This window comes from Trachypithecus francoisi, unplaced genomic scaffold (assembly GCF_009764315.1).
Source record: "Trachypithecus francoisi isolate TF-2019V2 unplaced genomic scaffold, Tfra_2.0 Lachesis_group11, whole genome shotgun sequence".
Classification (NCBI taxonomy): domain Eukaryota; kingdom Metazoa; phylum Chordata; class Mammalia; order Primates; family Cercopithecidae; genus Trachypithecus; species Trachypithecus francoisi.
In genome coordinates, this window is record NW_022681456.1 from 86,697,781 (window position 1) to 86,723,550 (window position 25,770).

At 52.8% G+C, this 25,770-nt stretch overlaps 3 protein-coding genes across 19 annotated transcripts in view; 2 read left to right on the top strand and 1 right to left on the bottom strand.

Annotated features, from left to right (window-relative positions):
* HDAC7 (histone deacetylase 7) overlaps positions 1–1,164 on the top strand; it is a 37,742-nt gene extending 36,578 nt beyond the window's left edge. For all 13 annotated transcript variants that reach the window (XM_033222300.1, XM_033222291.1, XM_033222292.1 and 10 more), the window contains one exon: positions 1–1,164. In XM_033222300.1, coding sequence (XP_033078191.1) covers positions 1–46 — 46 coding nt within the window. In that variant the 3' untranslated portion in view covers positions 47–1,164.
* Positions 1,133–25,396, bottom strand: SLC48A1 (solute carrier family 48 member 1). Of its 5 annotated transcripts, none has more exons than XR_004439935.1 (4): positions 10,693–10,965; positions 4,670–4,837; positions 1,813–3,722; positions 1,133–1,670 (listed from the first exon to the last, which is right to left on the bottom strand). XR_004439935.1 is itself a non-coding variant. In XM_033222307.1 (4 exons), the coding sequence occupies exons 1-3, from the start codon at positions 10,826–10,828 to the stop codon at positions 3,586–3,588; spliced, it is 441 nt and encodes a 146-aa protein (XP_033078198.1). In that variant the 5' UTR covers positions 10,829–10,967; the 3' UTR covers positions 1,133–1,670; positions 3,578–3,585. The 5 variants fall into 5 exon arrangements, 4 of the variants coding, with proteins under 4 accessions (XP_033078198.1, XP_033078197.1, XP_033078199.1 ...); XM_033222307.1 differs by having other exon boundaries at positions 3,578–3,722; positions 10,693–10,967; XM_033222306.1 differs by having other exon boundaries at positions 1,133–1,970; positions 3,578–3,722; positions 10,693–10,967.
* The window catches only part of RAPGEF3 (Rap guanine nucleotide exchange factor 3), a 25,121-nt gene continuing 24,309 nt past the window's right edge, over positions 24,959–25,770 (top strand). The window contains exon 1 of the mRNA XM_033222305.1: positions 24,959–25,510. Coding sequence (XP_033078196.1) covers positions 25,505–25,510 — 6 coding nt within the window. The 5' untranslated portion in view covers positions 24,959–25,504. The remainder of the gene's footprint in view (positions 25,511–25,770) is intronic.

Here is a 25,770-nt window from a genome sequence, read left to right on the forward strand (position 1 = left end):
GCCCTCGGAGCAGCTGGTGGAGGAAGAAGAACCTATGAATCTCTAAGGCTCTGGAACTATCTGCCTGCCCACCATGCCCTTGGGACCTGGTTCTCTTCTAACCCCTGGCAGTAGCCCCCATTCCTGGGTCTTTAGAGATCCTGTGGGCAGGTAGTTGGGACGAGAGAACAGCCTGCCTGCCTTGACAGTCATCCCAGGGAGCCTGAGAAAATCCCTGGGTCTAGAATGGGGACTGGAGAGGACCCTGAGAGGAGGCGGGCTGGGCAGTGACCCCCACAGGGCTCTCGAGAACACATTCTCCCCTCCGGTGTGGGCCCTGGCTGTGGCCCCCCTTCCTCAGGACTGCACAGAGGAGGACTGGCTCCGGCTCCGTCGGGCTCACCCTTAACCACTATTCCTGGCTCTGCAAACCCCAGACTTTGCACACAGCCCCGGGCTCCACACAGAAATGTGAACTTGGCCTCAGACAGGCTGGCCCTTCCTAGACTCTAGGGGCTGGCGGGTAGTGGGGAGCCAATAGGTCCCATATTCCTGAGTGCAGGGGGAGTCCCTCTCACCTGCTTCCTCAGATGACTCTGGAAGCTTCCCTTACCACCGGGCACTGAGACGAAGCTCCCTGACAGCTGAGACTGGCAGCCCTCCTCTGGTCTGTGTCCTCGCCAGAGGCCCCCTACATCCACCTCCTGGCGATGCCCTGGTGGAGCGGATGGGTGCTCTGGGACTCCTGTGCTTCCTGATCCAATGGTGCCAAACCCTTCATCTCCCCCAGAAGCACAGCATACCCCTGGGATCCCTCGACCACTGCCCCCTCCGGGAGCCTTCTGTTTCTGGGGTCTCCCCCACCACAGCTCTGACTCCCACCCCACATAGGACTAGCCTGGCTGAGGGGGAAGGGGTGGGAGAGAAGATACCGACATGGAGGAGGGGAGGCTGCTCTGGCAAAGTCTTCAAGGCTGTTGGGGGTCCAGGCCTGGGGTCAAGAAGGAAAATGTGTGTGAGCATGTGCGTGAGGAGTGTGTGTGAGTGTGTGTGAGGTGTGTGTGTGTGTGTGTGTGTGTGTGTCTTTCCTGGGACCCACCATACCCTGTGTATGTATGCATGTTTTTGTAAAAAGGAACAAAATGGAAAAAAATCTGAACAATAAATGTTTTATTTGCTTTAAAAGTGCCTCTGCAAGGCCCCCCCGGAAGTGAGCAGTGTGCCGTCAAGCGGGTGTGCAGGGCACACAGATGCACGGCACAGTGTGGGTCTGAGTCAGTGCCGGAGGAGGGACCAGGGTGGTCTGGGCTGCAGCCCCTCTAACTCTTTGCCCTTCGTGCCCTGCAGGAAGAACCCATTCTGAACATACCCTGGCTATCCCTGGCTGCCCCACTTTGGGGTGACAAAGAGGAGGCAGCCCTGGGCTGAGTCCACAGAGACCAGCCCTGATATGGTGGAAGTGGGGGTCGGGTGGGGGAGTGGGAATACAAGAGTTCAGCCCCAGCTCACCGCGGCATCCCCAAACAGTTGTGACTCAGACACACCTGGGTTTAAGTCCCAGCTGGGAGCTCAGGTAAGTCAAATAGTCTTCTGGGGCCTCTGTTTATTAGTAGAAGGCTCCAGAAGTATATACACGGTTGATGGTTCCTTCCTGCTCTGATGCACCATGCCTGATTAAGCATACGTTGAGCCTAGAAGAGAGAAGTGGTGAGGCACAGGCCTGGACAAGCTCGCCCAGCCTAAGCAGAGAGGAAGGCGCCAGGCTGGCAGCACCTGCCTTTGTGGTTCTGAATCAGCCCGGTTTTTCCAGCAGGAAGAGGAGCACCTCATTACCTTAGACCTGGCCCAAGCTCCCAGCAGCCTGGCAGGGTGTGAGGGAAGAGGTGTTAATCCCTTTCCCATCTGGCCTGGCCTCTTGGGTGTGGACACCAAATCCCACAGGGGGTTGCTGCAGCTATGCCCGTGGGCATCCTTGCCCTGGCTGGGGTGTGCTAGAGAGAGGAGAGTTGGAGGAGGAGAGCTGAGCTGGTGGTTACCCCATGCCAGGAGGGCCAAGGCAAGAGGGCTTCCAGTCCCAGAGAGACTGACCCTGTCCCCTGCCCTCCAGGGCACAACTGAACTAGGGGAATGGCTTAATCTGACAGCCCGAGAACTGCCACTACCACTCCCTCCCTGCCCACTCCTCCCAAAGTCCACCTGTCCCCACAGGATTCCCACCTCACAAGCAACCACCAGAGGCTGATACAAATGGCCGCTGTATTTTTGCTAAAGTGACAGTGACACAGATAAGGCAAAGAGCTGAGGGGCAGGACACATCAGGTGGGAAGGGGGAGACCGTGCAAAATGGCAGTCTAACATAAAATCATCCTTGTAACAACAGCCCCTTCCCTCCCAAGTTAGGTGAGCCCTTGGGCCAGTGTATGGGCAGGAAAGCAGATTTGTGTCCTTCAGAAGGGAAATGTAAAAAGGTGAAAGCTCTAGTTGAAGGGCAGTGAGGGGCTGGAGTGGAAGAGAAGGTCTCTCCTGGCCGGTGGTCTGGGTGCAGTAAGGGCACTCTGAGAAGGCAGAGTGGAAACACAGGGCTAGAGGGGCATGGGAACAGGTTTGGGGGCTCCTTCCAGCCTCTGCCATGTTGTCCCCTGCCCCAAAGCCCTTCCAGGGGCGAGAGCACATTCCCCATGACCCTGAGTCTGGCTTCATTTGGGAAGTCCTCCTGGGTATATGGATGCCTGTGTGTGTGAGTGAGATGGGTGGGGGGCCATGGCTATCTGGCTCTAGCACACTCATGGGAGACCAGCTCTGGGAACAACAGGATGGGGTGCTGGGATGGGGGCTTACGAGGTCTCTGCTAGATATTCCTGAACTGACCTCCCCAGGTGCCCACCCTGGCCTTGGGAAGAGAGTGCCTAGGGCAGCAGGGATGAAAGCCCTTGCCTGCAGCATAGGTCCAGGCCTCATGGCCCTACCCCTTAACCTCTTGACTTTGTTGCCCTGGCCTTACATACAAAGATTCCTCACTGCATGCTAAGAAAACAGATCCAGGCTGGGCACAGTGGCTCACGCCTGTAATACCAGCACTTTGGAAGGCTGAGACGGGTGAAATCACCTGAGGTCAGGAGTTCAAGACCAGCCTGGTTAACATGGCAAAACCCCGTCTCTACTAAAAACACAAAAATTTGACAGGCATGGTGGCAGATGCCTGTAATCCCAGCTACTTGGGAGGCCGAGGCAGGAGAATTGCTTGAACCCGGGAGGCGGAGGTTGCAGTGAGCTGAGATTGTGCCATTGCACTCCAGCCTGGGTGATAAGAGTAAGACTCCATCTCAAAAAAAAAGAAAAGAAAACAGATCCAATTGAAGAGGTCTAAAGCTGCCCTCTGGACAGGCTGATGAGGAGCAACATGGCAGGATCCCCTGTCTACCACACCCAGGTCTCCCCCAAAGGGGACGGGTGGGACAGCTTCCTGGGAGACCACACTCGTCCTGCTGTGTATTTTCTGCCACAGTTCTGGGGTCCCCAGGGGGTGGGAGTAGCCTCTCCCAACGTCTCAGAGGCTGAGTCCAGGTCCTAAGGACCCCCCGGGGTACAGAGACCTCACCCCCTGGGTCAGAAATCGCTGAGGATGCTGATGTCGGCAAAGTCAGCCCGGTAGCGGTGGGCATAGAGGCTGAGCAGGAAGGCCCACTTGAAGGAAATGAAGCTCCAGACACTGGAGAGGTAGTAGCTGGTGGGGTCTGTGAGGCCTGCAGGGAGAGAAGAACCGACAGTGACTTGAGCAGGCCCTGCCCTCAGCCTCTGCACTGGCCACAAGGCCAGGGCCACCGTCCCCACTCAACATCCCTGCAACCTCCCGGCAGCTGAACCAACCCTTCAGAAAGAGATTGTGATGGAGGTTTTAGAGCCATGGTCCCCAACCTTTTTGACACCAGGGACTGGTTTTGTGGAAGGCAATTATTCCACAAAAAAAACTGGGGGAAATGGTTTTGGGATGAAACTGTTCCACCTCAGATTGTCAGGCATTAGATCATCAGGGGCACGCAACCTAGATCCCTCGCATGTGCCTCACAACAGGGTTTGTGCTCCTAATGCCCACCGCTGACCTGACAGGAGGCGGAGCTCAGGCAGTAAGGCTCCCTTGCCCTTCACCTGCTGTGCGGCCTGGTTCCTAACAGGCCACAGGCCACTACTGTTCCACGGCCTAGGGGCTGGGGACCGTTTTAGAACATTCCAGGTTTTCAGGCAGGAGGCCATGGGGATTAGGAAAGGGCAGGGCTGGCCAATCACAGGTCTGTATCATCCACTCTGCTTCTGTGACAAGTACCCTAGGACACTTCCAGCCTGCTTTAGTTAGCATCAGACTCCAGGAAGAAGGGCCTCTGGTTACTTCCAGCCACAGCCACCAGAGGGCGCGCCCATCCCAGAGCTGGGCAGAGACTAATGGGTCCCAATATCATGGGTGTTTGTATGGGCTATGCACTGCTCAAGACTACACATCAGTTTCACTGAATCCACCTAACTTGGGAGGTGGGGACTTGTTCTCTCCACTTGAACATAACAAAACCCGTGACCAGGGAGGTTAAGTGAACCACCCAGTCTCTTTGGAGGTAACCTGTGGAACCAGGATGGGAATGCTGCTAAAATTCCCCCTGCTGTCCCTCCCATGCCCTCTTTCCCTGGGACCCGCCCTCACTCTGATGCCGGGTGATGGCCAGCACGAGGAAGGTGCAGAAGGCAGCGATGGAGACAGCCGAGAAGAGGACACCCACGAAGAAGAAGCCGCGCAGCCCCTTGAGCCAGGTCCTCCAGTAATCTTGCATGTACATAACGTGAGTCACCAGGACCCACAATGCCAGCACCCCTGCAGGAGAGACACATCAGGGCCCGTCCCCAGGGTGCTCCAGGGCCCTGTAGATCCACTAGGCCAGGCCTATTTACATAAGAATACCAAGAATATGGTCTTGTCACTCACTTCCTCATAGAATGGAGTTTTCCTTTTCAGGGGCTGTGATATCAGAAGCAGGTAAGAGACTGAGCTGCTTGCTAGTAAGCCCAACATTAGAGAAACCTGCAGAAATACAAAACCCTACCATTCTCTCTCTCTTTTTTTTTTTTTTGGAAAACATGACTATCTCTCACAAAAATGTTATGTTAATTCATGTTATTTTTAGTATTACTTTAAAATGCTAAAAAATGTTCCGTTTTAACTTCTAATATAGTATATATCAATAGATAAAACTCACATACATAAAATTTGCATGGAGTTTCACTACTTTTCAGGAGTAAAAAAGGATCCTGGGCCGGGCGCGGTGGCTCAAGCCTGTAATCCCAGCACTTTGGGAGGCCGAGACGGGTGGATCACGAGGTCAGGAGATCGAGACCATCCTGGCTAACACGGTGAAACCCCGTCTCTACTAAAAAAATACAAAAAATTAGCCGGGCGAGATGGCGGGTGCCTGTAGTCCCAGCTACTCGGGAGGCTGAGGCAGGAGAATGGCGTAAACCCGGGAGGCGGAGCTTGCAGTGAGCCGAGATCGCGCCACTGCACTCCAGCCTGGGTGACAGAGCGAGACTCCGTCTCAAAAAAAAAAAAAAAAAGGATCCTGAAAACCAGAAAATCTGCGCCTCAGCAGCCCAGCCTGCTTTCTGGGAACTTGTCACTGTCTACCCTGAGGGCCACAGAGCAGGGAAGCCATGCTCCTGCCCCATGCTCCTCCTCCACTCAGCCCTCAGAGGCCACAGTCTCAAAGTCACAGGGCCTGCAGGGCTCTGCCCAAACTGCCTGAGTTGGTTTTGCAGGATGAAGAGGTCCAGCCATGAAGACTCCAGGGTCACGCAGCCCCTGAGTGGCCTTATTGTTCTTAGCCAGACTTCATGCTACTCCCTCCATTTTGCGGCAAAGGGCAGGCCATCACCACCTGTACCCCCAGCCCCGTCCCCAGCTTTTCCTGGGCCTGGTCTCTGCGCCTGGGTGGACACTTCCCCTAGGATGCCAGCTGCCACCCAGCCAATACAATACAATACAAAACAAAACAACCCTCTGTGCCAGGCAGTGACTGCTGGTGCAGCCCAAAGAGTGGAACAAACATCAACTCCATTGGCAAGGGTCCGGGCAGGGCGGTGGATCCCGGCAAGGGACAAATGAGGAAAGAGGCAGAGCCAGCTGCAGGCTCTCAGCTGGTTGGACTGCAAGGTGTGGGCCACTCAGGCCACTGCATCCTAGGAGTCAGGAGGCCTTTCCAAAAGGCGGCTGCATACATGCCACTCAGAGTAGTTACCAAATGTGCACAGGAAAGATAAGCATCTGGTTGGGGAAAGTGGTTATCTCTGGGAACGGAGACAAGGAAGGGAAGTTGATGGGGTGGTTCGGGTGGGGAAGTGCTTTGAGGGAATCTATGCTATTTTATCTACGCTATTTTCTTAGGCTGGGTGATGAATACAAGGGTGTTTGTTAAATTGTCTATCCTTTTTATGTGCCTAAAATATTTCATAGTTTTTTTAAGGGGGAAAAAGGCAGGGGGAAGCTAGTCACCATGGAGCTATGCTCTGGTTACCAGCTCAGAGGCTGTCCCAGTTCGGCTGTCCCCAGGCAGTCCAGTGAAGAACAAAAATCCATGAGACTCCAAGCCAAGAAATCGGGAGCCTGGCACTGCTGTGTCCCAAAGCCTTGGTTTAGATGTTTCCACATCTAAAAATGGGTGGGCCCAGGGGTCCTGGCAGTTTGGGTAACCGGGCCCAGGGTTCTACCCTAGTGAGGGTGAAGGCCTACCAAGCCTACAGCTTCCCTTAGTCCCTGCCACTGTTTGACCCCTCGAACACTCTCCCAGCCCTGCCCCTGCCCACCTCCACTCTTCCTCAGGGGGTGGGGGCCTAGAATGTGGGTCCCCCACCCACTGAGATCAGGGTGGGCCAGGACAAGCATCTGTCCCTCCCTACCTAGTCTGGATGTTGGAGCGGGCCAGAGGTGGACAGGACAATCATCTCATAACCTCCTACAAGATCTGGATTTTATAGCAGCCACCTTTCCCAGAAGTCCCTCCCACTCCTCACATGTGTCCCATGTTTTCATTTGAGGGAGCTGTTTGGTTTCTTAAAGGGCTCTAGGCACAAGGCTTATTGTCACTGAACACACTGAAGGAACAGTCTGATGGGCACCTGTCTGGAACAGGTCCCCTCGCCCTCTGTCTCCTCATACCACCAGGGGTTGGGGAAGTTGAGCTCTAAGATCCTTTCCCACTCAAAGATTCTAGAAGCCAGCTTGGGAGAAAAATAAGGTCAGAACAATTCCTCTGTGACTCAGCAGTTTCTGGGTTAGGAAATGCTGAAATAGGGGCCCATGAAGATGCCATCTCTTAGTCCACTGATCACGATCCAGTGGTTGCCCAAAACTCCCACCCCCACGTACACGCACATACCAAAGAGGGCTGACAGCAGGAGGGAGAGGAAGACAGCCATTTGCGGTGTTTCAGGCCCTGTTCTTTGTTAATAAGCAGGCATGGTTTAACCACCTCTCACCTTCCCTCAACCCTGCTCCAGGCCCTACACAGAGGCCTCCCCTCCAGATAAACACACACCAAGCTTGGAGGCAGGCCTGCTGCCCATGCCCTGGCTCCTACCACCCTCCTGGGAAGGGAGCTCCCCACCAGCCCTACCCAAGGGGGTCACTGAAGGAGGTGGAGCCCCTCACTGGTCCCCTCCCACACATCAGGCAGGAGGCAATGTACCTCCCTAATACTCTTCCTTAGCACACTTGGGGACTCTAGGAAGCCTGGTTTGTAAAACTCGGGGTGGAATGGACAGGTTACCAACCCCAACTAGCTGCAAGCCCACACCAGACCACACCATTGCTCCAGCCTACCTGTTTCAAGGAGCAGAGCCCTGCTTGGCCTCTGGGCACACAGGCAATAAGCTAAGGGCAAGGAAGGCATAGGGGAGGGCGGTGAAAGCATCCCCAGTGGCTGGGCTGCAGGTAAGGAGACAGGAGACACCTGGGGGATCCCACAGGGTAAACGCAGACAAGAAGGACACTGGGCCTAGGTCAGGCCCCTCTACTCCTTCCTAGGAGGAAGACAGTCCTGGAGCTCCAGGGCTCTTGCTCACAGCTCACGTGGGAAAAACCTAGAGCTGTTTAGACTCCAGGAGCAACTTTTCTTTTTCCTTTTTCCTTGATCTACTAAACCCAGAGCAAGAGTCTGTGTTTTCCCCTAGGGCTCCCACAGCAAAGCCAGACCAGGTAGATCCAACCCACACCTGCCCGCCTCCCCAGGAAAAACAGCCTTGCTTCTGCCACTGCCTTTCTCCAAAGCCACTTCTTCGAAGGTGCCCATCAGGATGGGAGAGGGTGTCCCCACCCGTGAACACTCTGCCCACCAGATCCAGGGGCTCCGTGACTCTGCTCCAGAAACCGGCACACCCAATCAGTCCTTGCCTGATCCAACACGGGAGAAGGAGCACACTGGGGCTGCCCTTGGGTGACTCAGCAGATTCTGAGCTATAAAATGCTGAGTCACAAGTAGGGTGCTCACAAGTTAGTAAATCTGCTGACACTTTAGCCCCAAAAGAGGAAGAAGGCTGACTGGCCACAGACCCTCTGAGAACCCACTCATGGTGGGGAAGGTTGGAGGCCCAGGCTTGGCAATCCCTCTCGCTGCCACCATCCACCACCACCACTACCAAGCAGTTTTGGCTCTTCCACCGCCACTGTCAAAGATCAGACCATCAGGGAGATGCCAGGACCCTACTCCAGCTGGCTGCTGCCCTAGCGCCTCTCTCTGAAGGCAGCTCCACAGCTGGCCTGCCACATAGGCCAAGGGAAGCCTGTGGGGAGGGAGAGAGGGCAGAGTTGGGTCGGAAGAAAATCCCAGGCAACTCCCTAGAGTATAAGAAAGAAGGCCTTTTCCACAGCCCTCTAGGAGGCAGCTGGAGAAGCAGGGAGTGGGCAGCACTGCAAGATTTCAGATCTGGAGGGAAGTCAGATGTCTTTCGGGGACATCTCCTACCACTCCTAATAGATGAGGAAACTGTGGCCCAGGATGGGGTCAAACGGCCAGGTAGGGCTCACCTCCACTTGCACCAGGCCAGACTCAACATAATCTGCTGGGATCCCAGGCTGGCCCTCCCTCCTCATCCTTCTCTCGCCTTAGGTCTTAGCAATGCAATCACAGGGCTCTGACGCTGCCTTCCAGAGGGGAAAGCAACAGGCCCAACAGGAAACAAAAAAGTGGCAGGGAGAAGTGAACCTTGAAAAACATGGAGGGTGGCAGGGTGCAGAGGGGAAAGGAACTAGGGCTCTGTAGATAATGTGCAGAGATGGGCCAGGTGTCCTCAGGAGCCCACAGGTGGTGAGGCAGCTGGGCAGGCAGAGAACACCCTAGCCACGGTACCCACCCCCCCTTCTTGGTGACCCAGTGCTTTGTTGGCATTGTGCAGGGTGGGGCCATGTATGCCCCTCTTCTAAGGCATTAACCCCACCTCATGCCGCGATTCTACCCAGGGATGGCACTCAGCATGCCCCATGGCAGTGAGTAAATTAGTTATTTTTAGTTATTCCATTTAGGGTTCTTTTGGCAGAGGATTTTAGTAATGGAATATGATCATCATATGTAAAAGTATTATCCTTATCCGTATTTTCTTCCCAAAGTCCTTTTCCACACATATTATTTCATATAGCTGTGTAATCCCGAGTAAGCAATTTATTTAACTTCAGGCCTCAGTTTCCTTATCTGTAAAATGGACATCGTAATAACACCTACTTCTTGAGACTAAGGTAAGGATTAAATGAAATAACGGAAGCAGGTTGCTTAACATAGTGCCTGACACATAGAAAGCATTTTTTTAAATGTTAGAAAGTAGAGACAACATTTTTCATCTTCATATCAACTCTATGGCACAGACAGGTTAAACTGCGATCCCAAATGTGCACAGCAAGGAGCCCTGGTCAGCCCAGAGCCTCCATCAGCGGACCGATGCTTCCCGTTCCCTCCCAGAAGCACAAAAAGGGCGGCTGGGCTGCAGGATTTGGCAGACCTTGGCTGAGGAGCCACAGCAGACGGGTGGCAAAAAGGCACCAACATGGGTGGAAAGAGAATGTCCAGTTTCTATGAGATCCCTACCACGGTCCTCCCGGTGGGTCTCAGCAGAGGGCTCTGCGGAGGATGGGGTACGCACTGGAAGGAGGCAGATGGGCTTCCCTAGCCACCCCTAGCCCTCTTCCTTTCCCACTTATTTTCTCTCTGCCCTCACCCAACACCCGGGGAAGGGGCGCCCGGGGGGCAGGGGATCCCTCAGAACAAGCGTGTGTGTGTGTGTGTTGTGTGTGTGTGTGTGTGTGTGTGTGTCTGTGTGTGTTTGGGGACAGGAGAGGACCAGCGCCGCGGGCGCGCTGAGGGGACACTGTCGTGGGGCAGCTGGGCGGAGGGCGACAGGCAGTGTGCCGGGACAGATAACCCAGGCGGCGCGGCAGGTCTGCGCAGCCGGCAGTGGCGGGCCATCGGCACCCCCAGGTGGCGCCCGGGCGGGCATCGGGTCCCCGAGGCACCCAGGAATACCCAGGAGCCCGGGCCCGCGTGGGGCCTGCCGCCGCCAACCGCCGTTTTCTAGTAAACACTCCACCCGCTCCGCGGGGAAGCGCCGCCCGGGAGGAGCGTCCTGGAGCAGCTGACAGCGCCCGCCCCGCAGCCGCGCACCCGCCCCGCGCCGCCCAGCGTCCCGGGGTACCTGCGAGCCCTCCCATGGCCGCGGTCCCCGGCTGTCGGTAGACCACCGTCCAGACGAGGAAGATGGAGAAGCCGGCCACGGAGCTGATGCCGGAGTAGGCGGCGCGGAGGCCGAGCTGCAGCCGGGACGGGGCCATGGGGCTGCGGCGCCGGGCGGGCCGAGGGCTAGCGCTGCCGAGACTCACAGGTGCAGGGCCCGAAGCCGCCAGCCGGAGCCGCGGGAGCCGCCAGAGCAGCCGGAGCCTCGCGCTCCGCCCCCGGCCCGCCCCCAGCGCCGCCGGCACAGCGCCCTCCCCGGCCGGAGGCCGCCCGCGCCCGGAACCGCAGACGCCACCGCCGCTTTGCGAAGCCGCGGTGTCGTTTGGGGGATTCCTGCTAAAAAGGCGGATTCCTGGGCCCATCCCCAGACCCGCCGTGTCAGGATAGTTGGGCCTTGGAAGGGACCGGAAATATGCCTTTATACGAGCCAGCCGCGGGGATTAAAAATCTTTACCTCTGAATAAGAGGCGTATTTTCGTTTCAAATTAAAATTAAAATTTCTTGTTAAAAATTAATATGTAAAATTTACGAAATATCAGAGTACGCTGTGAATAGAATTCCTTCTGCCTGTCCCTCTATCAACCAGGTTCCCTCCCACCGTATCGCAGAAGATTCCTCCACACACTAAAGTCTGAGAACCCCTGCGACCAACACCTTCTGACTGCAAACACTCTATCCTCACGTACAGCTCTCCACAAATCCCTACTTTAAAAAAAAAAAAAAAAAAAAAAACAGAGTCTCACTCTGTTGCCCAAGCTGGAGTACAGTGGCGCCATCATAGCTCTGCATCCTTCAACACCTGGATTCAAGCAATGCTCTCACCTCAGCCTTCCAAGCAGCCAGGACTACAGGTGTGTGTCACCACGCCTGGTAATATTTTTTGTTATTTATTTTTTCTAGAGATGGGGTCTCGTTATGTTGCCCAGGCTGGTCCCCAACTCCTGGCCTCAAGCTATCTTCCCACCTCGGCCTCCTAAAGCGCTGGAATTACAGGCTTGAGCCACTGCATCGGATCTCACCTTTCCTTTTATCAGCACAAGCCTCATCCTCCTAAAGGCCTCACCCTGACCCTCGGGATCATACTGTTGTAAGGAAGAGACAGATCTGTAGCAGCCAGGAGCTGGAGAGAAAATCCCAGCACAATAACAAGGGCTTTGACAGAGCACTTAGGATCCACATGGGGAGGGCCATCATATACCTGCACAAAACATAACCAACACCACTTGCATTCTTCTTCTTCTTATTATTATTTTTGCTGCTGTAACAAATTATCACAAATTTACTGACTTAAAATAACATAAACTTATTATTTTACGGTTCTGTAGGTCAGGAGTCCAAATAATGGTCTCACTGGGCTAAAATGAAAGGGCCATCAGGGCTGCCTTGCTTCTGGAGGCTCTAGGGGAAAATCAGTTTCCTCGCCTTTTCCAGGTTCTTTTTTTTTGATACAGAGTCTTGCTCTGTCACCCAGGCTAGAGTGCAGTGGTGCGATCTCAGCTCACTGCAATCTCCGCCTCCTGGGTTCAGGTGATTCTCCTGCTTTAGCCTCCCGAGAAGTTGGGATTGCAGGCTTCCACCATCACACCCAGCTAATTTTTGTATTTTTAGTAAAGATGGGATTTCACCATGTTGGCCAGACTGCTCTCGAACTCCTGACCTCAGATGATCCACCCACCTCAGCCTCCCAAAGTGCTGGGATTACAGGTGTGAGCCCACCATGCCTGGCTGCCTTTTCCAGCTTCTAGAGTGAGGCTACCCACATGCCTTAACTCCCTCTTCCTCCTTCTTTTCTAAGGACCCCTGTGATTAAGGGGATAGTCCAGGATAATCTCACCATCACAAGATCCTTAACTTCATCACATCAGCAAAATAAATCCCTTTGCCGGGGAAGGTGACATGTCCACAGGTTCTGGGATGAGGATGTGGACATCTTTGAGGGCCATTATCCCACCCACCACATCCCCTCTGGACCATAAACTTCATGAGCAGGGACAGTGCCAGTTTTGTTCACATCAACACCTAAAAGTGTGTCTGGCATATAACGACCCCTTAATAAATGTTTGTTGAATAGGTGAGTGTGAGTGAATGAAGGTAAGAATAAAATAAGAACAAAAGCAATTATACACAAGGAATCTAGACAGGGTGTGCTTAATTGCCAAACAAGGGATGTAAACCAGTGTTAAGCACATTTGCCTCACTCTAGAATAATCTGGGAGCTTATTTAAAAATAAAAAAATAAACCCAGCTCCACCCCTGCCTATTAAATTTTGAATCTTGGAGTGTGTATTTTAATGAGAAGTGATGTCAAGGCTGTGAGCTCAGCGCCAGCCCTCCTTTAGGAGCCGCTGGTGGAGAGTAAGTGCTCGTCCTGTGGAGGAGGAAGCAAGCCCCGTGGTCCGGAGTGCATTGCCATGGATGGCTTCAGAGCTGGCCAGGATGGACGGTACTCCAGGCAGTCGGAACCACATGTGTGATGGCCCAGAGGGAAGAAATAACGCAGCTTTGGGAAACTGTAAGTCATTTGTGGCTGGAATGTCAAGTTTGAAGGTGGAGTAGCGGGTTTGGAGATTAGAAAGGTTCTGAGTATAAAGGACCTTGCATGCTCTGTTAAGAAGGCTCTCTCTCTCCCCTTGGGGCTGGGGAAGAAAACTTACAATTCTGTGTTTTAAAACTATGGCCACAGTAATAGAGTGAAGGTGAACTGCCTGTGAAACACTAGAAGCAGAGAGATGAGGTGGACAAGTTTCACTCCACAGTGCTTTAATTACCATGTCTTTAAAATGGAGACTGCAGTAATACCTACTTCAAAGTGTTATGATGAGGAGTGCTTGGAAGAGTGCCTAGCACATGGTAGATACTCAATAAATGTCAGGAAGTGGAATTAGTAGCAGCAGAAGGCTGCCATGGCAAGAGATGATGAGGGGCTTCAGAGTCGGTTCAGGCAGAAGCAGTGAGAATGGAAGAGAAGAAACTGCTTCAAGAGCTATTTCAGCTATCTGAACCTAAAGGTCAGGGGAGAATTCATTAGCTGAGCAGACAGAAGGAGGAGAGCAAAAATATTATGAGTGGACGTATTAGGAGCATGGGAGAGCAGTGAGCAAGCTTGCTGTGCTGGAAAGTGAGGTTGTGTAAGAAAAGAAAGAGAAATGATTATGTATAAGTAGTACTAGACCAGGTTGTACAAGGCTAAGACCAGGCTTAAACGTTTTTTAAATTGTGGAGGCAATGAAGAGCTATTGCAGAGCATTAGACTCAGGTGGGGTCAGAGGCCCAGCTTCACCATTTGCTGTGACCCTGGGCAAGTGCCCCTAACTCACAGATGTCCAATCCAATCGACTTTCTGCCTGGAAGAAAATATTCCGTATCTGCACCCTCCACAATGGTGGCCACTAATCACATGTGGCTATTGAATACTTGATATGTGACTAGTGTGATTGAAGAACTGAATTTTTAATTGTATTTAATTTAAATTAATTTAAATGTAACGTATTTAATTTAAATCAATTAAATTAAATTTAATTAATTTAAGTAGCTGCACATGACTAGTGGCTACTGTGTTAGCACAGCGAGAACCTCTCAGGACTCCTGTCGCTCCATCTGTACACAGGGAATGATGATGATACATCACGGGCTTGTTACAAAGATCGAGATATATTGAGATACTACATTCAAAGTGCTCCACACAGTAATTCAACAAATTATTGCTGCTGCTGTTGAAATTGTTATTGTTATTATTGAACAGGGATTGCATGACATAGGCCAAGTCTTAGGAAGATTAATTAGACTATAATATCCAGTTAGATTTGATGTGGGAAAATTGTAGAGGATAAAGCATTCACAAGGTTATTTCAGTGATAAGGTGTGAGAGAATTAAGATCTTATCCAGTGGAAGACCTTGAGAAAGGGAAAGAATGGAATGATTGTTGAGCCGCAAAGCACATGGGTGTGCACCACTCATACACATCCTCTCAAATCAGCTTCCTTCCAAGGTATTCTCAGAGAGCACACTCCCATCCCAGCCCAGGACAGACACTACTGTGACCCCTACAAGATGCACAGCCATTCTCCCTGCCTGCGCCAGAAACTACTAGCGCTCCACAACATACACCAACATTTGTGTATCTCTTTCTGGGCACAGGACCTCCCAAATTTGAACTACACTTCCCAGCTTCCTTGCAGTCAAACGGATGCCATGGGATCAAGTTCTGAACAATGGAATGAAGGCAGAAGCAATGTGTGCCATTTCTAGGCTGGACTCATTTGAAAATCTCCCATACAGCCTGCATTCCCTCTTCCCATTCTGTGATGATTTTAGAGGCCATATGTAGCAATACCACATAATGGAAAGAACCTAGCCTTGAATGAATGGATGGAGCAGAGCTACCCCTGTCCCCTAGATCCTCACTGGACTACAGAACATGAGTGAGAAGTGTCAGTGGCTTTGTTATAGCTCAGTTGTTTGTTATAGCTAACCTTATTATCCTAATACATCATCCCTCATTCCACTGAAGGTCATCTAAACGGGTCCTATGTAGATTACCCGTCTAAACCATCAATCCCTCTGAAGTCTCTTTTGAACTGGGTCCCACCAATACTAAGACAGATTTCTAACTCCCCATCTGTAGACATCCTGCCTGCTGACATTCCTTTCTCACTCCTCCCAAAAACACACATTCCAGACATATCTTCTCCCACAATGCTAGGTCAAGGATATACCTACTGAGCTGTCTTCCAGATGATTGAGTTTATTGGACATGCCAGGGCTTCCTCCTCTCTTCTTAATCCCAATGCAGAGAGACCTCTGATGTCCCTGGGGCATGTCCTTGTTTAATGTGGCTCAGACCCAAACCTGGGTGTTATCTCTGAGTCTTCTCTTTCCTTTGCTCCTACATCAAATTCATTACAAAATACAGTTGGATTTGCCCTGTCCTCTTTCTCCATTCCCTCTGCCACCCTAATCCAGCCACCATCATCACCACCTGCCTACCTGCAGCAGCCTCCTAATTGGTCCTCTTCTGTTCATTCTTCCCCCTCTGATCCTCTCTCCACTCAGCAGCTGGACCAATCTTTTAAAAATAATAACCATGGCCAGGTGCAGTGGCTCACGGCTGTAATCCCAGCACTTTGGGAGGCTGAGGTGGGTGGATCAACTTGAGGTCAGGAGTTTGAGGTCAGCCTGGTCAACATGGCAAAACCCATCTCTACTAAAAATACAAAAATTAACCAGGTGTGGTGGCACATGCCTATAATACCAGCTACTTGGGAGGCTGAAGCAGGAGAATCACTTGAACCTGGAAGGCGGAGATTGCAGTGAGCCAAGATCACACCACTGAACTCCAGCCTGGGCAGCAGAGTGAGACTCCATCTCAGTAAATAAATAAATAATAAATAAATAAATAATAAATAAATAAAATGACCAGAACATGGTACTCCCCTGCTTCAATCACTCTAATAGCCTCCACAGCTCTTAGAGTAAATTGATCGGGGTCTTGCTGGCTCTAACCAGCCTTACTCACCCTTGCTCATTTTACTTCAGACACACTGGCTTTCTTTCTGTTTCTCAAACGTGCCACACTTGTTCCTGTCCCAGGTTTTTTGTGCTTTGTGCCTGGAAAGCTCTTCTCTGAGTGTTTGTAAGACTGATCTCTCATTCAAGTCTCAGCTCCAATGTTACCTCCTCAGAGGATTCCTCGCTCTGTTTTATTTCCTCCACAGCACTTACCACGACAAAAAATTGTATTTATACTTTCCACCCCTACTCCTGCTGTCCCTACTGGAATATAATCTCCAGGAAGGCAGGGTAACTGACTCGTCCTGACTCACTGGGGACTTTTCCAGTTTTACCACAAAAAGTTCCATGTCCCAAAAGACCCCTCAACATAGGGTCAACTATGATAGTTATTCACTTTACGCCTGCCTTGATCACTTCTGTATTCCCCGTCGCTAGTATAACGCCAGGCGCCTAGGTAGGAACTCAATAAATATTCATTCAATACATATGAAAAGAAGGGCTGAATGTCCTAAAGAATTCTTTGATCCTGGCTCTAGGGGGCAGCCTTCCCCAACCTTGTGCCTGAACAGACAGCTTTGCAGGTTGGGCTGGTAGCTTGTGTACATAGGTAGTTGAGTTCCACAGGACTCTCCCTAGACCTTATGTGGTCCCCTTGCCGCCGCCCCAGCCACCCCCCAGCCCTTGTGGAGTTCACAGCTGAGGACCCTGGCTGTGGCAACCCAAGGCTGTGCCTGACACAGAGGTAGATTCCTTTCCTCTCCCCATTTTACCCCACCCAGGCCCCCATCCTGCAGCTTCGCCTTCCTCCTGAGGTCAGGCTTATAGACCACAGAGCAGAAAGGGCTGTCCTAGACAGCAGCAGCAGGTGGCTGGTTGCAAGGAGGAGCTGGCCCCATCACCATGCATTCTAGGAGGCTGCAGGGAGGACTCAAATCTAAGGGTCACCTTGGACCCAGAATGCTGCTCCCCAGGGCTAGGGCTGCCTTCTGCCCCTTTAGAAGGGGTTCTCCTCATTTCTCAGGGCTAGAGTGAAACTGCTCAGAGTCTGGTTTCTCTCTAAGACCCCATTTCCTCTGCCTGCCCACTGACAGCCTAGAGGTCTATGCGGAGGGCAGAATGGCAAGTGAGAAGATGTTGAGTGGAAACAGCAGGTCTTTGAACTCAGGAGCTAAGAAAGCATCAGAGGCAGGTGGCCTGGGGGGTCAGGGGGAGGGAAGGGGGATCACAGGTGCAGCTGCCTGGGGAGAGCAGCGTGAAGGAGCTGGGGCCCAGGATTGCCTCCCTATCCTGTGTTCTCTAGCAATCTCCATCTCTTGACCTGAACCCCCAATCACAGGTACCTGATCTGATTCTCTTTCCCCTTTTACTGAGGGAGCTGTTGCTGGATGGGGAGGGTGGGGTGGATAAAGCCTGCAGTTCACGTCCACAGGGACTTGGGCCTGGGGGCAAATGGGGCTGACTGACTTCCTGGACTCCTTGGAAGCTGCCAGGGGCTGGAGAAGGGCAGGTTGCAGCACTGTGAGGAGTGAGAGAATAATAAGGCTTGAGGGCAGGAGGGGAGAGAATTAGCTCTTCCCTGAGGGAAAAGCCTGGCAGAGGGGTTCATCAATATTTGCCCCTTAGATTTGAGTTTGAGAATTGGCTTTACTTAATGAGAAAGTCACCATGGAGATTTCATCAGGGCATGTGGGTCCCCCTCTAGTCCAGCTGCATGGGCATTGGGTGAAGTAAAAGACTAGAAATAAGGCTCTCACCTGTGCTTAGTCCAGAGCAGGGGCCCCAAAAATGGCACCCTAGAGAGACTTGAGTGGCCACATCTCATGATACTTCTTGGAAGAGGAAGCGTTGGACAAGAGATGGAATAGGACAGTGGGAGGAATGACAATTGGTCAAGAACTGGGTGGACAGGCCCCAGGAAGGAAAGACAAATCTTGGGAAGCTAAGAGGGAGGTGAGAAAGAACCATGGCAGGAGGGGGAGAAACTTGTTTACTATTAATGCAAGAAACCTCTCCTGAGGGCCTTCTATGTACAAGGCACTGACCACACAAGGCATGCATTTTTGAGCACAGCAGAGTGGCTCTCACCCTCTGGCAGCTAACATTCTCCTGGAGGAGGCAGCATGCAATACTTATGCAACGCTTTGATTTCAGTGTGGTGAGTGCCAGGCATGTGGCAGAGAAATGATGCCCTCCAGGGGGAAGCCTGACACAGGCCAGGCCCTGAGGTGGGTGCAGAGCCAGACTCAGGGGCAGTGACAGGTCAGAGGCTGCCACTTTGCCTGGTCCCCAGGGCCTAGCAGGCACCCTCAGCTGAGGTCCCAGGAGGCTGGGCTTGGGGAGAACTGAAGCAGTTGGGGAGATTAAGTCAGGATTCGGTCCGGCCCCGCAGTGTGGTTAGGTGGAGCTCACGGACCAGGCTCCCCACTTCCACCAGAGGCAAAGCAGGCAAAAGAGGCTAGAGCAGGAGGGCCTGAGGCTGAGGGGTGGGAAGGCAGAGCAGTGGGGCTGCCTCTCTATCCCCCGCAAGGCCTGAGGGGGACCTGTGCCCTCTCTCAGGCAGAACTGCAGACTTTCCCTTACTTCTGTTTCCTTCTCTGGACCCCACTTTTCTGTTCCTCTCTCTGGATCCCACTTTTCTGTTTCTCTCTCCAGACCCTCATCTTTGTATCCTCCCCTAATTTCTTTCTTTCTTTTTTTTCTTTTTTCCGAGACACGCTCTGTTGCCCAGACTGGAGTACAGTGGTGTGATCTTGACTCACTGCAACCTCCGCCTCCCGGGTTCAAGTGATTCTCCTGCCTTAGCCTCCCGAGTAGCTTGGACTACAGGCACACACCACTGTGCCCAGCTAATTTTTGTGTTTTTAGTAGAAACAGGGTCTCACCATGTTGGCCAGAATGGTCTCGACCTCGTGATCTGCCGGCCTCCCAAAGTGCTGGGATTACCGGCGTGAGCCACCGCACCTGGTCTAATTTCTTACCAAGTTCTCTCTGAAGGGAGGAAATGGGCAGTGGATCTCATGCCAGGAAAACTTTGGCCTATTTGGTTTCCTCTCTGACCCCAGCACTTCCAGAGTGGCATTTAGGGGTGGGATGGCTCTGCTCTGATGCTGGGAAGGGGACCTTGGCCCTAGCCTGCTTTCCTTGTTACCCACATCCTCCCCCCACCCCCAGCCAGTGCTCTGGATCCAGCCTGACTGACCAGGCCTGAGAGACAGAACTGGGCATCTCCTGAGCAGGGGCCAGGGCCCTGCTAGGACCCCTCTTTCAGGCTCCTGCAGTCGCCCCTACCAAGACTCTGAAACAAAGGGACAAAGTGGGCACAGGGTTTGAGTCCTGAACAGAGGCCGTGAGCCCAGGATGAATTGGAAGATGGGAGCACTTAAGACAAAGGTTTTGGGAAGGCTGGGAAAGTTGCAAAGAGGGGAGTGGTAGGAGGCAGTGGGTAGTGTGGGTGTTCAGCCTCAGAACAGAATACAGGGGTGAGGAGAAAAGTGACTCTTAGGGAAAGTGGCCACAACTGGAATGGGGCAGCCATTGCAGAACACTGGTCACTCAAGGTCAGATGCAGTGTCTCGTAGGACCCAAACAAGGCACACACATACACACACTCTCTCTCTCTCTCTCTCTCCTTCTTTCTCTTTCTCTCTCCTTGAGAAGCATAAGTTGGGGGGAGAAAGCAGTTACTCATTTCTGTACATTCCTACAACAGTAAACTTGCCGGGAGTCAGGCTGCTTCCCTCCCTTCTAGGGGCATCTCCAGCCCTGCCCATCTTCACCTGCTCTTCTGGCTTCTGCCACCCTGTCCCTACCCTCCAGCCCAGCATCACTACCACGGGTCTGTTCGACGACTATTTCCTCATCTCTGCCATGCACGGCTAGCTTGAGCACCAGCCAGAGGAATGTGCCTCCAGGAGAGTGTGGGGTTCCTGCTTTCGCCTCTGCAATTTCCAGCAGCTCCCAGCCCTGACTGTGAGCCCCAGCTTGCCCACATTGGCCTCCTAGAGGCAGGAGCCCATCCCTCCTCTCCCTCCTATCACTGTCATAAGTGGCTCATGAGTGACTGGTGACCTGTTAGTCCTAGGAAGGTTTGGCTTGGCGCCCATCAAGGCTCCAGCTCCCTGCCCCTGCCGCTGACCCCAGGAATGGGCAGGGGAGGAGATGGAGGAACTGAACTGGAACAGCCCTTGGGGGATGGAGTCTGGGCAAGAGTCAGAGGGCCTTAAACCATGCAGAGCCAGGAGGTAGAGTCCAGAGGAGGATACCTGGATCTCTGCTCAATCTCTTCCCACTGTTGACCAACCATAGGCAAGGTCGACTCCTAGGGGTGTTGTGGGAGGCTCAGCCGCAGGCCAAGGTCCTGGCACAGCCCTTATATCCCCTACGGCTTTATCTCCCAGTTGGCCTCCAAGCTGGTCATTTCCCGCAGTCCCATGGGAGGCCTATTGGTGAAATTTTCCTCCAGCCTCCCTCTCTCCATCCCACCAATCACCCTCAAATGTCACAGCTGAGCCTTATGAACAAAGTTGATAGCACAGGATAGAGGAGAAATGAGTAGGAGACAAGAAGGCAGCAAGGCGGGAGAGAGATGGCATGAAAGGCCTTGAAATTGAACTGGGAAACTAGCTCCTCTCCCTTCCATCCTGCTGAGGCTACAGGCCCATAGCAGGCACCAGCTGACTGCTCACTGTTCCTGTTCATTTCAGTTCCACCCATAATCATTAAGCGTCAACTTCACGCCAGACACTGTGCTGAGGAGGGAGAGCCAATCAGATTAGTGTGTTAGGGAGATAAAAGATAATTCCAATAGGATCTGGGGCCCTGAAGATTTGGGACAGTGTCTGCTGCTCAGTTTGAGCTCTCCAGTTTACAGCAAAGTTCCCAGCACTTAGAGTAAATGTTGTTGAATGAATTCAAGATTCCTTGAAGATTCTTGTGGCATTGCATAGTAAGGACTGAGGAAGGCAAGGTTGAGAGTAGTGATCGGGGCAGGAGGTAGCAGTGTACAATGGTGTTTAGGAATATGGACTCTGCAGTTAGACTGCCGGAGTCTGGCTGTATTACTTATTAACTGTGTGACCTTGGGAAAGTTACTTCGTCTCCCTGTGACTCAGTTTCCTCACTCACAAATAAGAATTATTCTGAGGATAAAAAGATGTATATAAAGTGACTAACAGTATTCTGCACATAGTAAATACTGGAAGAGACCATTATTGGGCTAGAACAGTCGCAGTGGGGATGAGGCATAACAGAGAGATGCAAGAGATGCTTCATTGGTTGAATCAACCTGACTTGGTGGCTGCCTGGATGTGGGAGAAGGAGGAATGTAGGGTATCAGGCAGTGGTGGAGTTTGGGAACAGGGAGCTGAGAGAGGCAGAGCAGGAGGAGAGGCCTCCTGGGGCAGGAAGGGAAGATGAGGTTCCTGTGAAGATCCAGGAAACTATGGGCTCACCTTGTGTAGAGCTCAGCAAAGAGGCCGAAGTGGGGAAAATCAAGCCCAGAGTCAAAGGCTGGTCTGAGAAGCCCCCTTCAACCTCCCACCCTCCTCAGCTATCCATGGGAGCCTCTGCCACCTGCTTGAAGGGCATGGGGGAGGGTTCAAGGACGTCCATGCTCTGGCAGGAGCTCATTGTCCGAGTAGAGTGTATTAAGGGGTCCTACTGTTCAGTTTCCATCATCTGTACCAAGGTGTGGGCAAATGGCTGTGGATATGAGTTCCTCCCCCTTTATAGGAGCTGTCAGTATGTTTCAGAGGCAGGACTGCAGAGTGGCAAAGCACACAGGGTAGAAACCACCTAGGCAGACTCACTCACGGCTCTACCTCTTCCTAGTGTGGGACCTTGGGCAAGTCATTTAACCTCTTTGTGTCTCAGGTCCCTCATCTGTAAAATGGGATAACAATAATAACAACCTCATCTCATAGGGTGGTTGTGACAATTCAATCAGTGAATATATATAACGTATCAAGAACAGGGCCTGGTGCATGTTGACTATTGTTATTATTATTAATCTGTCTTAACACACCTGCCAGGCATTTAATGACAGTCAGTGGAGGGTGGAGGCGGTACCAGGACATGGCATGATTGTCCCCAAGATGATTCACCATCTAGCTTGGATGCGTTTCTCAGACACATTCCCAGTCCTCTGCCCCTTCTAGGCCTTCGCCATGATCAAATATCTGCTGAGCAGTAATTCTACTGGCCGGTCCCCATCCAGGGATTCTGAGAAGGCAAAAACCTGCCCCGTCATCTGCTTTGATGGCAGGCTGGGGGCCTTGCCTGTTAGAGATAGGACAAGCTAGAAATGGGACACATAAAAGATCCACTCACTATGATCTCCCCAGGCTAGGAGCCAATAGGTATTCGCCCCAGGCCCTCTTCTCAGTCTACCCAGAGAGGGGGAATGAAAAAGAGATGGAAAAAAGAAAAGCAAGAGTAGTGTTGAAGGGGAACATAGATGGGGAGTGGGTTTGGGACACTTTCATTTTCACTGATTTGAAAGACTTTCTTCTGATCCTTGGCTCCCTGAGGTTCCCCCACACCTCAACACAAACATATTCGATTTTCCCTTTTTTTTTCTTTTTTTTTTCTTTGAGATGGAGTCTCGCTCTGTCTCCCAGGCTGGAGTGCAGTGGCGTGATCTCGGCTCACTGCAACCTTCGCCTCCCGGGTTCAAGCAATTCTCCCACCTCAGCCTCCTGAGTAGCTGGGATTACAGGCGCACACCACCACGCCTGGCTAATTTTTGTATTTTTAGTAGAGACAGGGTTTCACCATGTTGGTCAGGCTGGTCTTGAACTCCTGACCTTGTGATCCAACCCCCCTCAGCCTCCCAAGGTGTTGGGATCACAGGCGTGAGCCACCGTGCCCAGCCTCAATTTCCCTTTTTTGAGTAGGCTCTCCTAGGCAGTCTAGTCTACATTAGAAGAGAAAATAGAATACATACAGAGTATACACAGTATACCATGGGGCGTACGTGGAGACAGACAACCTGGATTCATGCCCGAGCTCCACCATTTACTAGCTGTGTGACTTTGGCAATTTACTTAATATCCCTGAGCCTCAGTTTCCCCATCTGTAACGTGAGGATAACAGCAGTACCTACTTCACAGGATCGTGGCAGGAATTAAACACACAGAAAGCACTTGAAAGAGTGCCCGCACATGATTAGCTTTTGTGGCTCTACTGAAATGTCTACAGGTATACAAGTGTCCTGCCTCACTCCCCAGCATCTTTTCCACCTGCTCAGAGTAAGGGCAGCAAGAATAGGAAATAGGGAACCCCTTTGTGACCCTACTGCCAGTCTCAGGAAGCCTTCCTGCAAGGGCAGGGCACTGGCCCCAACAACCCAAAACTCATGACTCCATCCCCCTAACTCTTCCCCATGCATACCTGTGACTCCCAACTTGTCATCCTTTCCTACCAGTTTCCAAGTTGCTCTTCCTTCTTCCAGATTACCAGAACTTGGTTGAATGAATTTGGGTCTGAGGTCAGATTCATTCTCAGGCTTCCCTCCTTCCCCGGAGAGGCATTTAAAACTCTACCAGCGTTTCTTAATATGTGGACACAGCGGATGACCTGGGGTGTTTGTTCAAAATACAGATTTTCCATTTCATGCCAATAGGATTGAATATGAATTGCTGGGGACAGAGCCTGCATTTTAGTAAGCTTCTGGGAAACATTTTTTTATACATATATACATTAAAAATGAGATTTTAATCACAATTAAAATTCCTATCCCCACTTTCAAGAAAATAATCATTGGTGGAGGATGGGGGTTTGGCATCCCAAAATTGGGGGTATGGGCTTTTTAGAGCTACTTCTTCCCAGTCGTCCCCCAACTTCAAGAAAATAATCATGGTGGAGGATGATTGGAGAACATCCCAAAGTTGGGGGTATAGGCTTTTTAGAGATACTTCTTCCCAGTCTGGGCTGGCTCAACAGCAAAGGGAAAAGGGAAGAGAAGAGGCAAAAAAAGCCTAAAAAGCTGGGGGCCGGGCGTTCGCCTCCTTCCAAACCCTCATGATCGTCCTGAGCAATTACCGGGCGCCGCGCGAGTCGCCGTCTCCGGCCACTGTCTCTCCACCCTCTCAGGAGTGGGACGAAGAGGCCCGCGCTGGGTCACTTGCACAGTGGTGGAAACTGAGGCCCAGGGAGGCGTGGGGCCTAGGTAGCAAGCCTGCTTAGCAGGGCGCTGGAATTCCTGGTCTCTGCCTCAACCTACCGGGCACCAGGGAGCGCGCGGTAGGGGGCGTGGTCCTCGAACACCTTCTGCTCCCCTGGAAGCTCTGCCACAACCCCAATCTCCTCTCAGGGCCGCGACTCCGGTCCTATCCGTCCTGGAGAGCGGTCCTTCCTCTCCAGCCTCAGTTGCCTCATCTGCTCCCGGTGTGTGTGTGCTGGGGCAGGGGGCAGTGGGGCGTGGGTCTGGGAACGGAACTGCGGGAGGCAAAGCGGCGGGATTCTCCTCGGGAAAGCCGCCTAGTCCCTCCCCCGGGCGGCTGGAGACCCTGAACTGAAACAGAAGGCAGACGCCCCCGGCCGGGAAGCGGCCCCAGCCCGGATTTCCCTCCCGGGTGGGGCCGCAATGACTCACCCCCTCCCCCCTTTCCCCGGTTTCCTTGTTTGCATTTCTCCTCCTGGCCACGTGGCGGCCAGTGCAGCCACTCACCGCCCGATCCCCGACACCCCGGCCGTTGCGGCCTTCTGCACACACCTCGGGGCGGCTCCTGCCCCCTGGGGATGCTCTGGGCTCAGGCGGATGTCCACTCTACGTACCCCCGGGTGCGGACTACAAAGCCTGCGGGTGCCCGCCCCCTTCCCCTACGTTCTCCTCTACCGTAAGGCAGGGCGCCTCCTCCCCGCCCCCTCCGCCAGTCAAGGGGAGGGGAACGGGGCGGGCGGAGCAGGGGGTGTGACAGCTCCCGCCCGGACCGGAGCCAGCGCAGCCTTGCTTCAGCGCCCGGTGCCAGCTGGCTTCTTCTTCTGGGACGAAGGGGGAGGCTCGGGGCTCCTTGTCGCCTGTGGCTGGGTGGCGTCCCCCCACCAAGCCCCCACCTCTCTACTCACCCAAGAGGAGCCTCTCCACCGAGCCCTGCATCCTGCTGCCCTGGCAGCCGGTCCAGCTAGGCACTGGCCCCGTTCGCTGTACCTGGACTTACCCACCGACTCCCTCCCGATTCCCTTATCAAAGCTGATGGGGGCCGCTGGGGACCGCCCAGCCTTTTGTTAGAGCCTGCACGGCTGTGCGAGCTTGAAAAGAAACATGAAGGTGGGTAAGGTGGGGTCAGGGTTGAGGAGGAGCAGGAGAGGGCGGGAGAGGAAGCTGACACGCTGGGGAGTTTGGGTGAGAGAGAGAGGGTTGGTCAGGGCTGAGGAGGAGGGGAGAAGAGTTTGAGCCGAAGCTGCATTTCTGGGAGACCCAGTGAATCTATAGCCTCATACTGGGAGGTGGTGGAGATCCCTGCAGGGGCATGGACAGTGAGATGGGACAGAATTCCAAAGAGGACTAAAAAGGGCCTGTTCTTTTCC

Excerpts from the sequence above, each read along its gene's own strand:
- SLC48A1 (XM_033222308.1), bottom strand. The coding sequence starts at position 11,092 with ATGGGCCCAGGAATCCGCCTTTTTAGCAGGAATCCCCCAAACGACACC. Across the intron at positions 3,723-10,692 it reads GGCCATGGGAGGGCTCGCAG|GCCTCACAGACCCCACCAGC; the intron begins GTACCCCGGGAC and ends CTCTCCCTGCAG.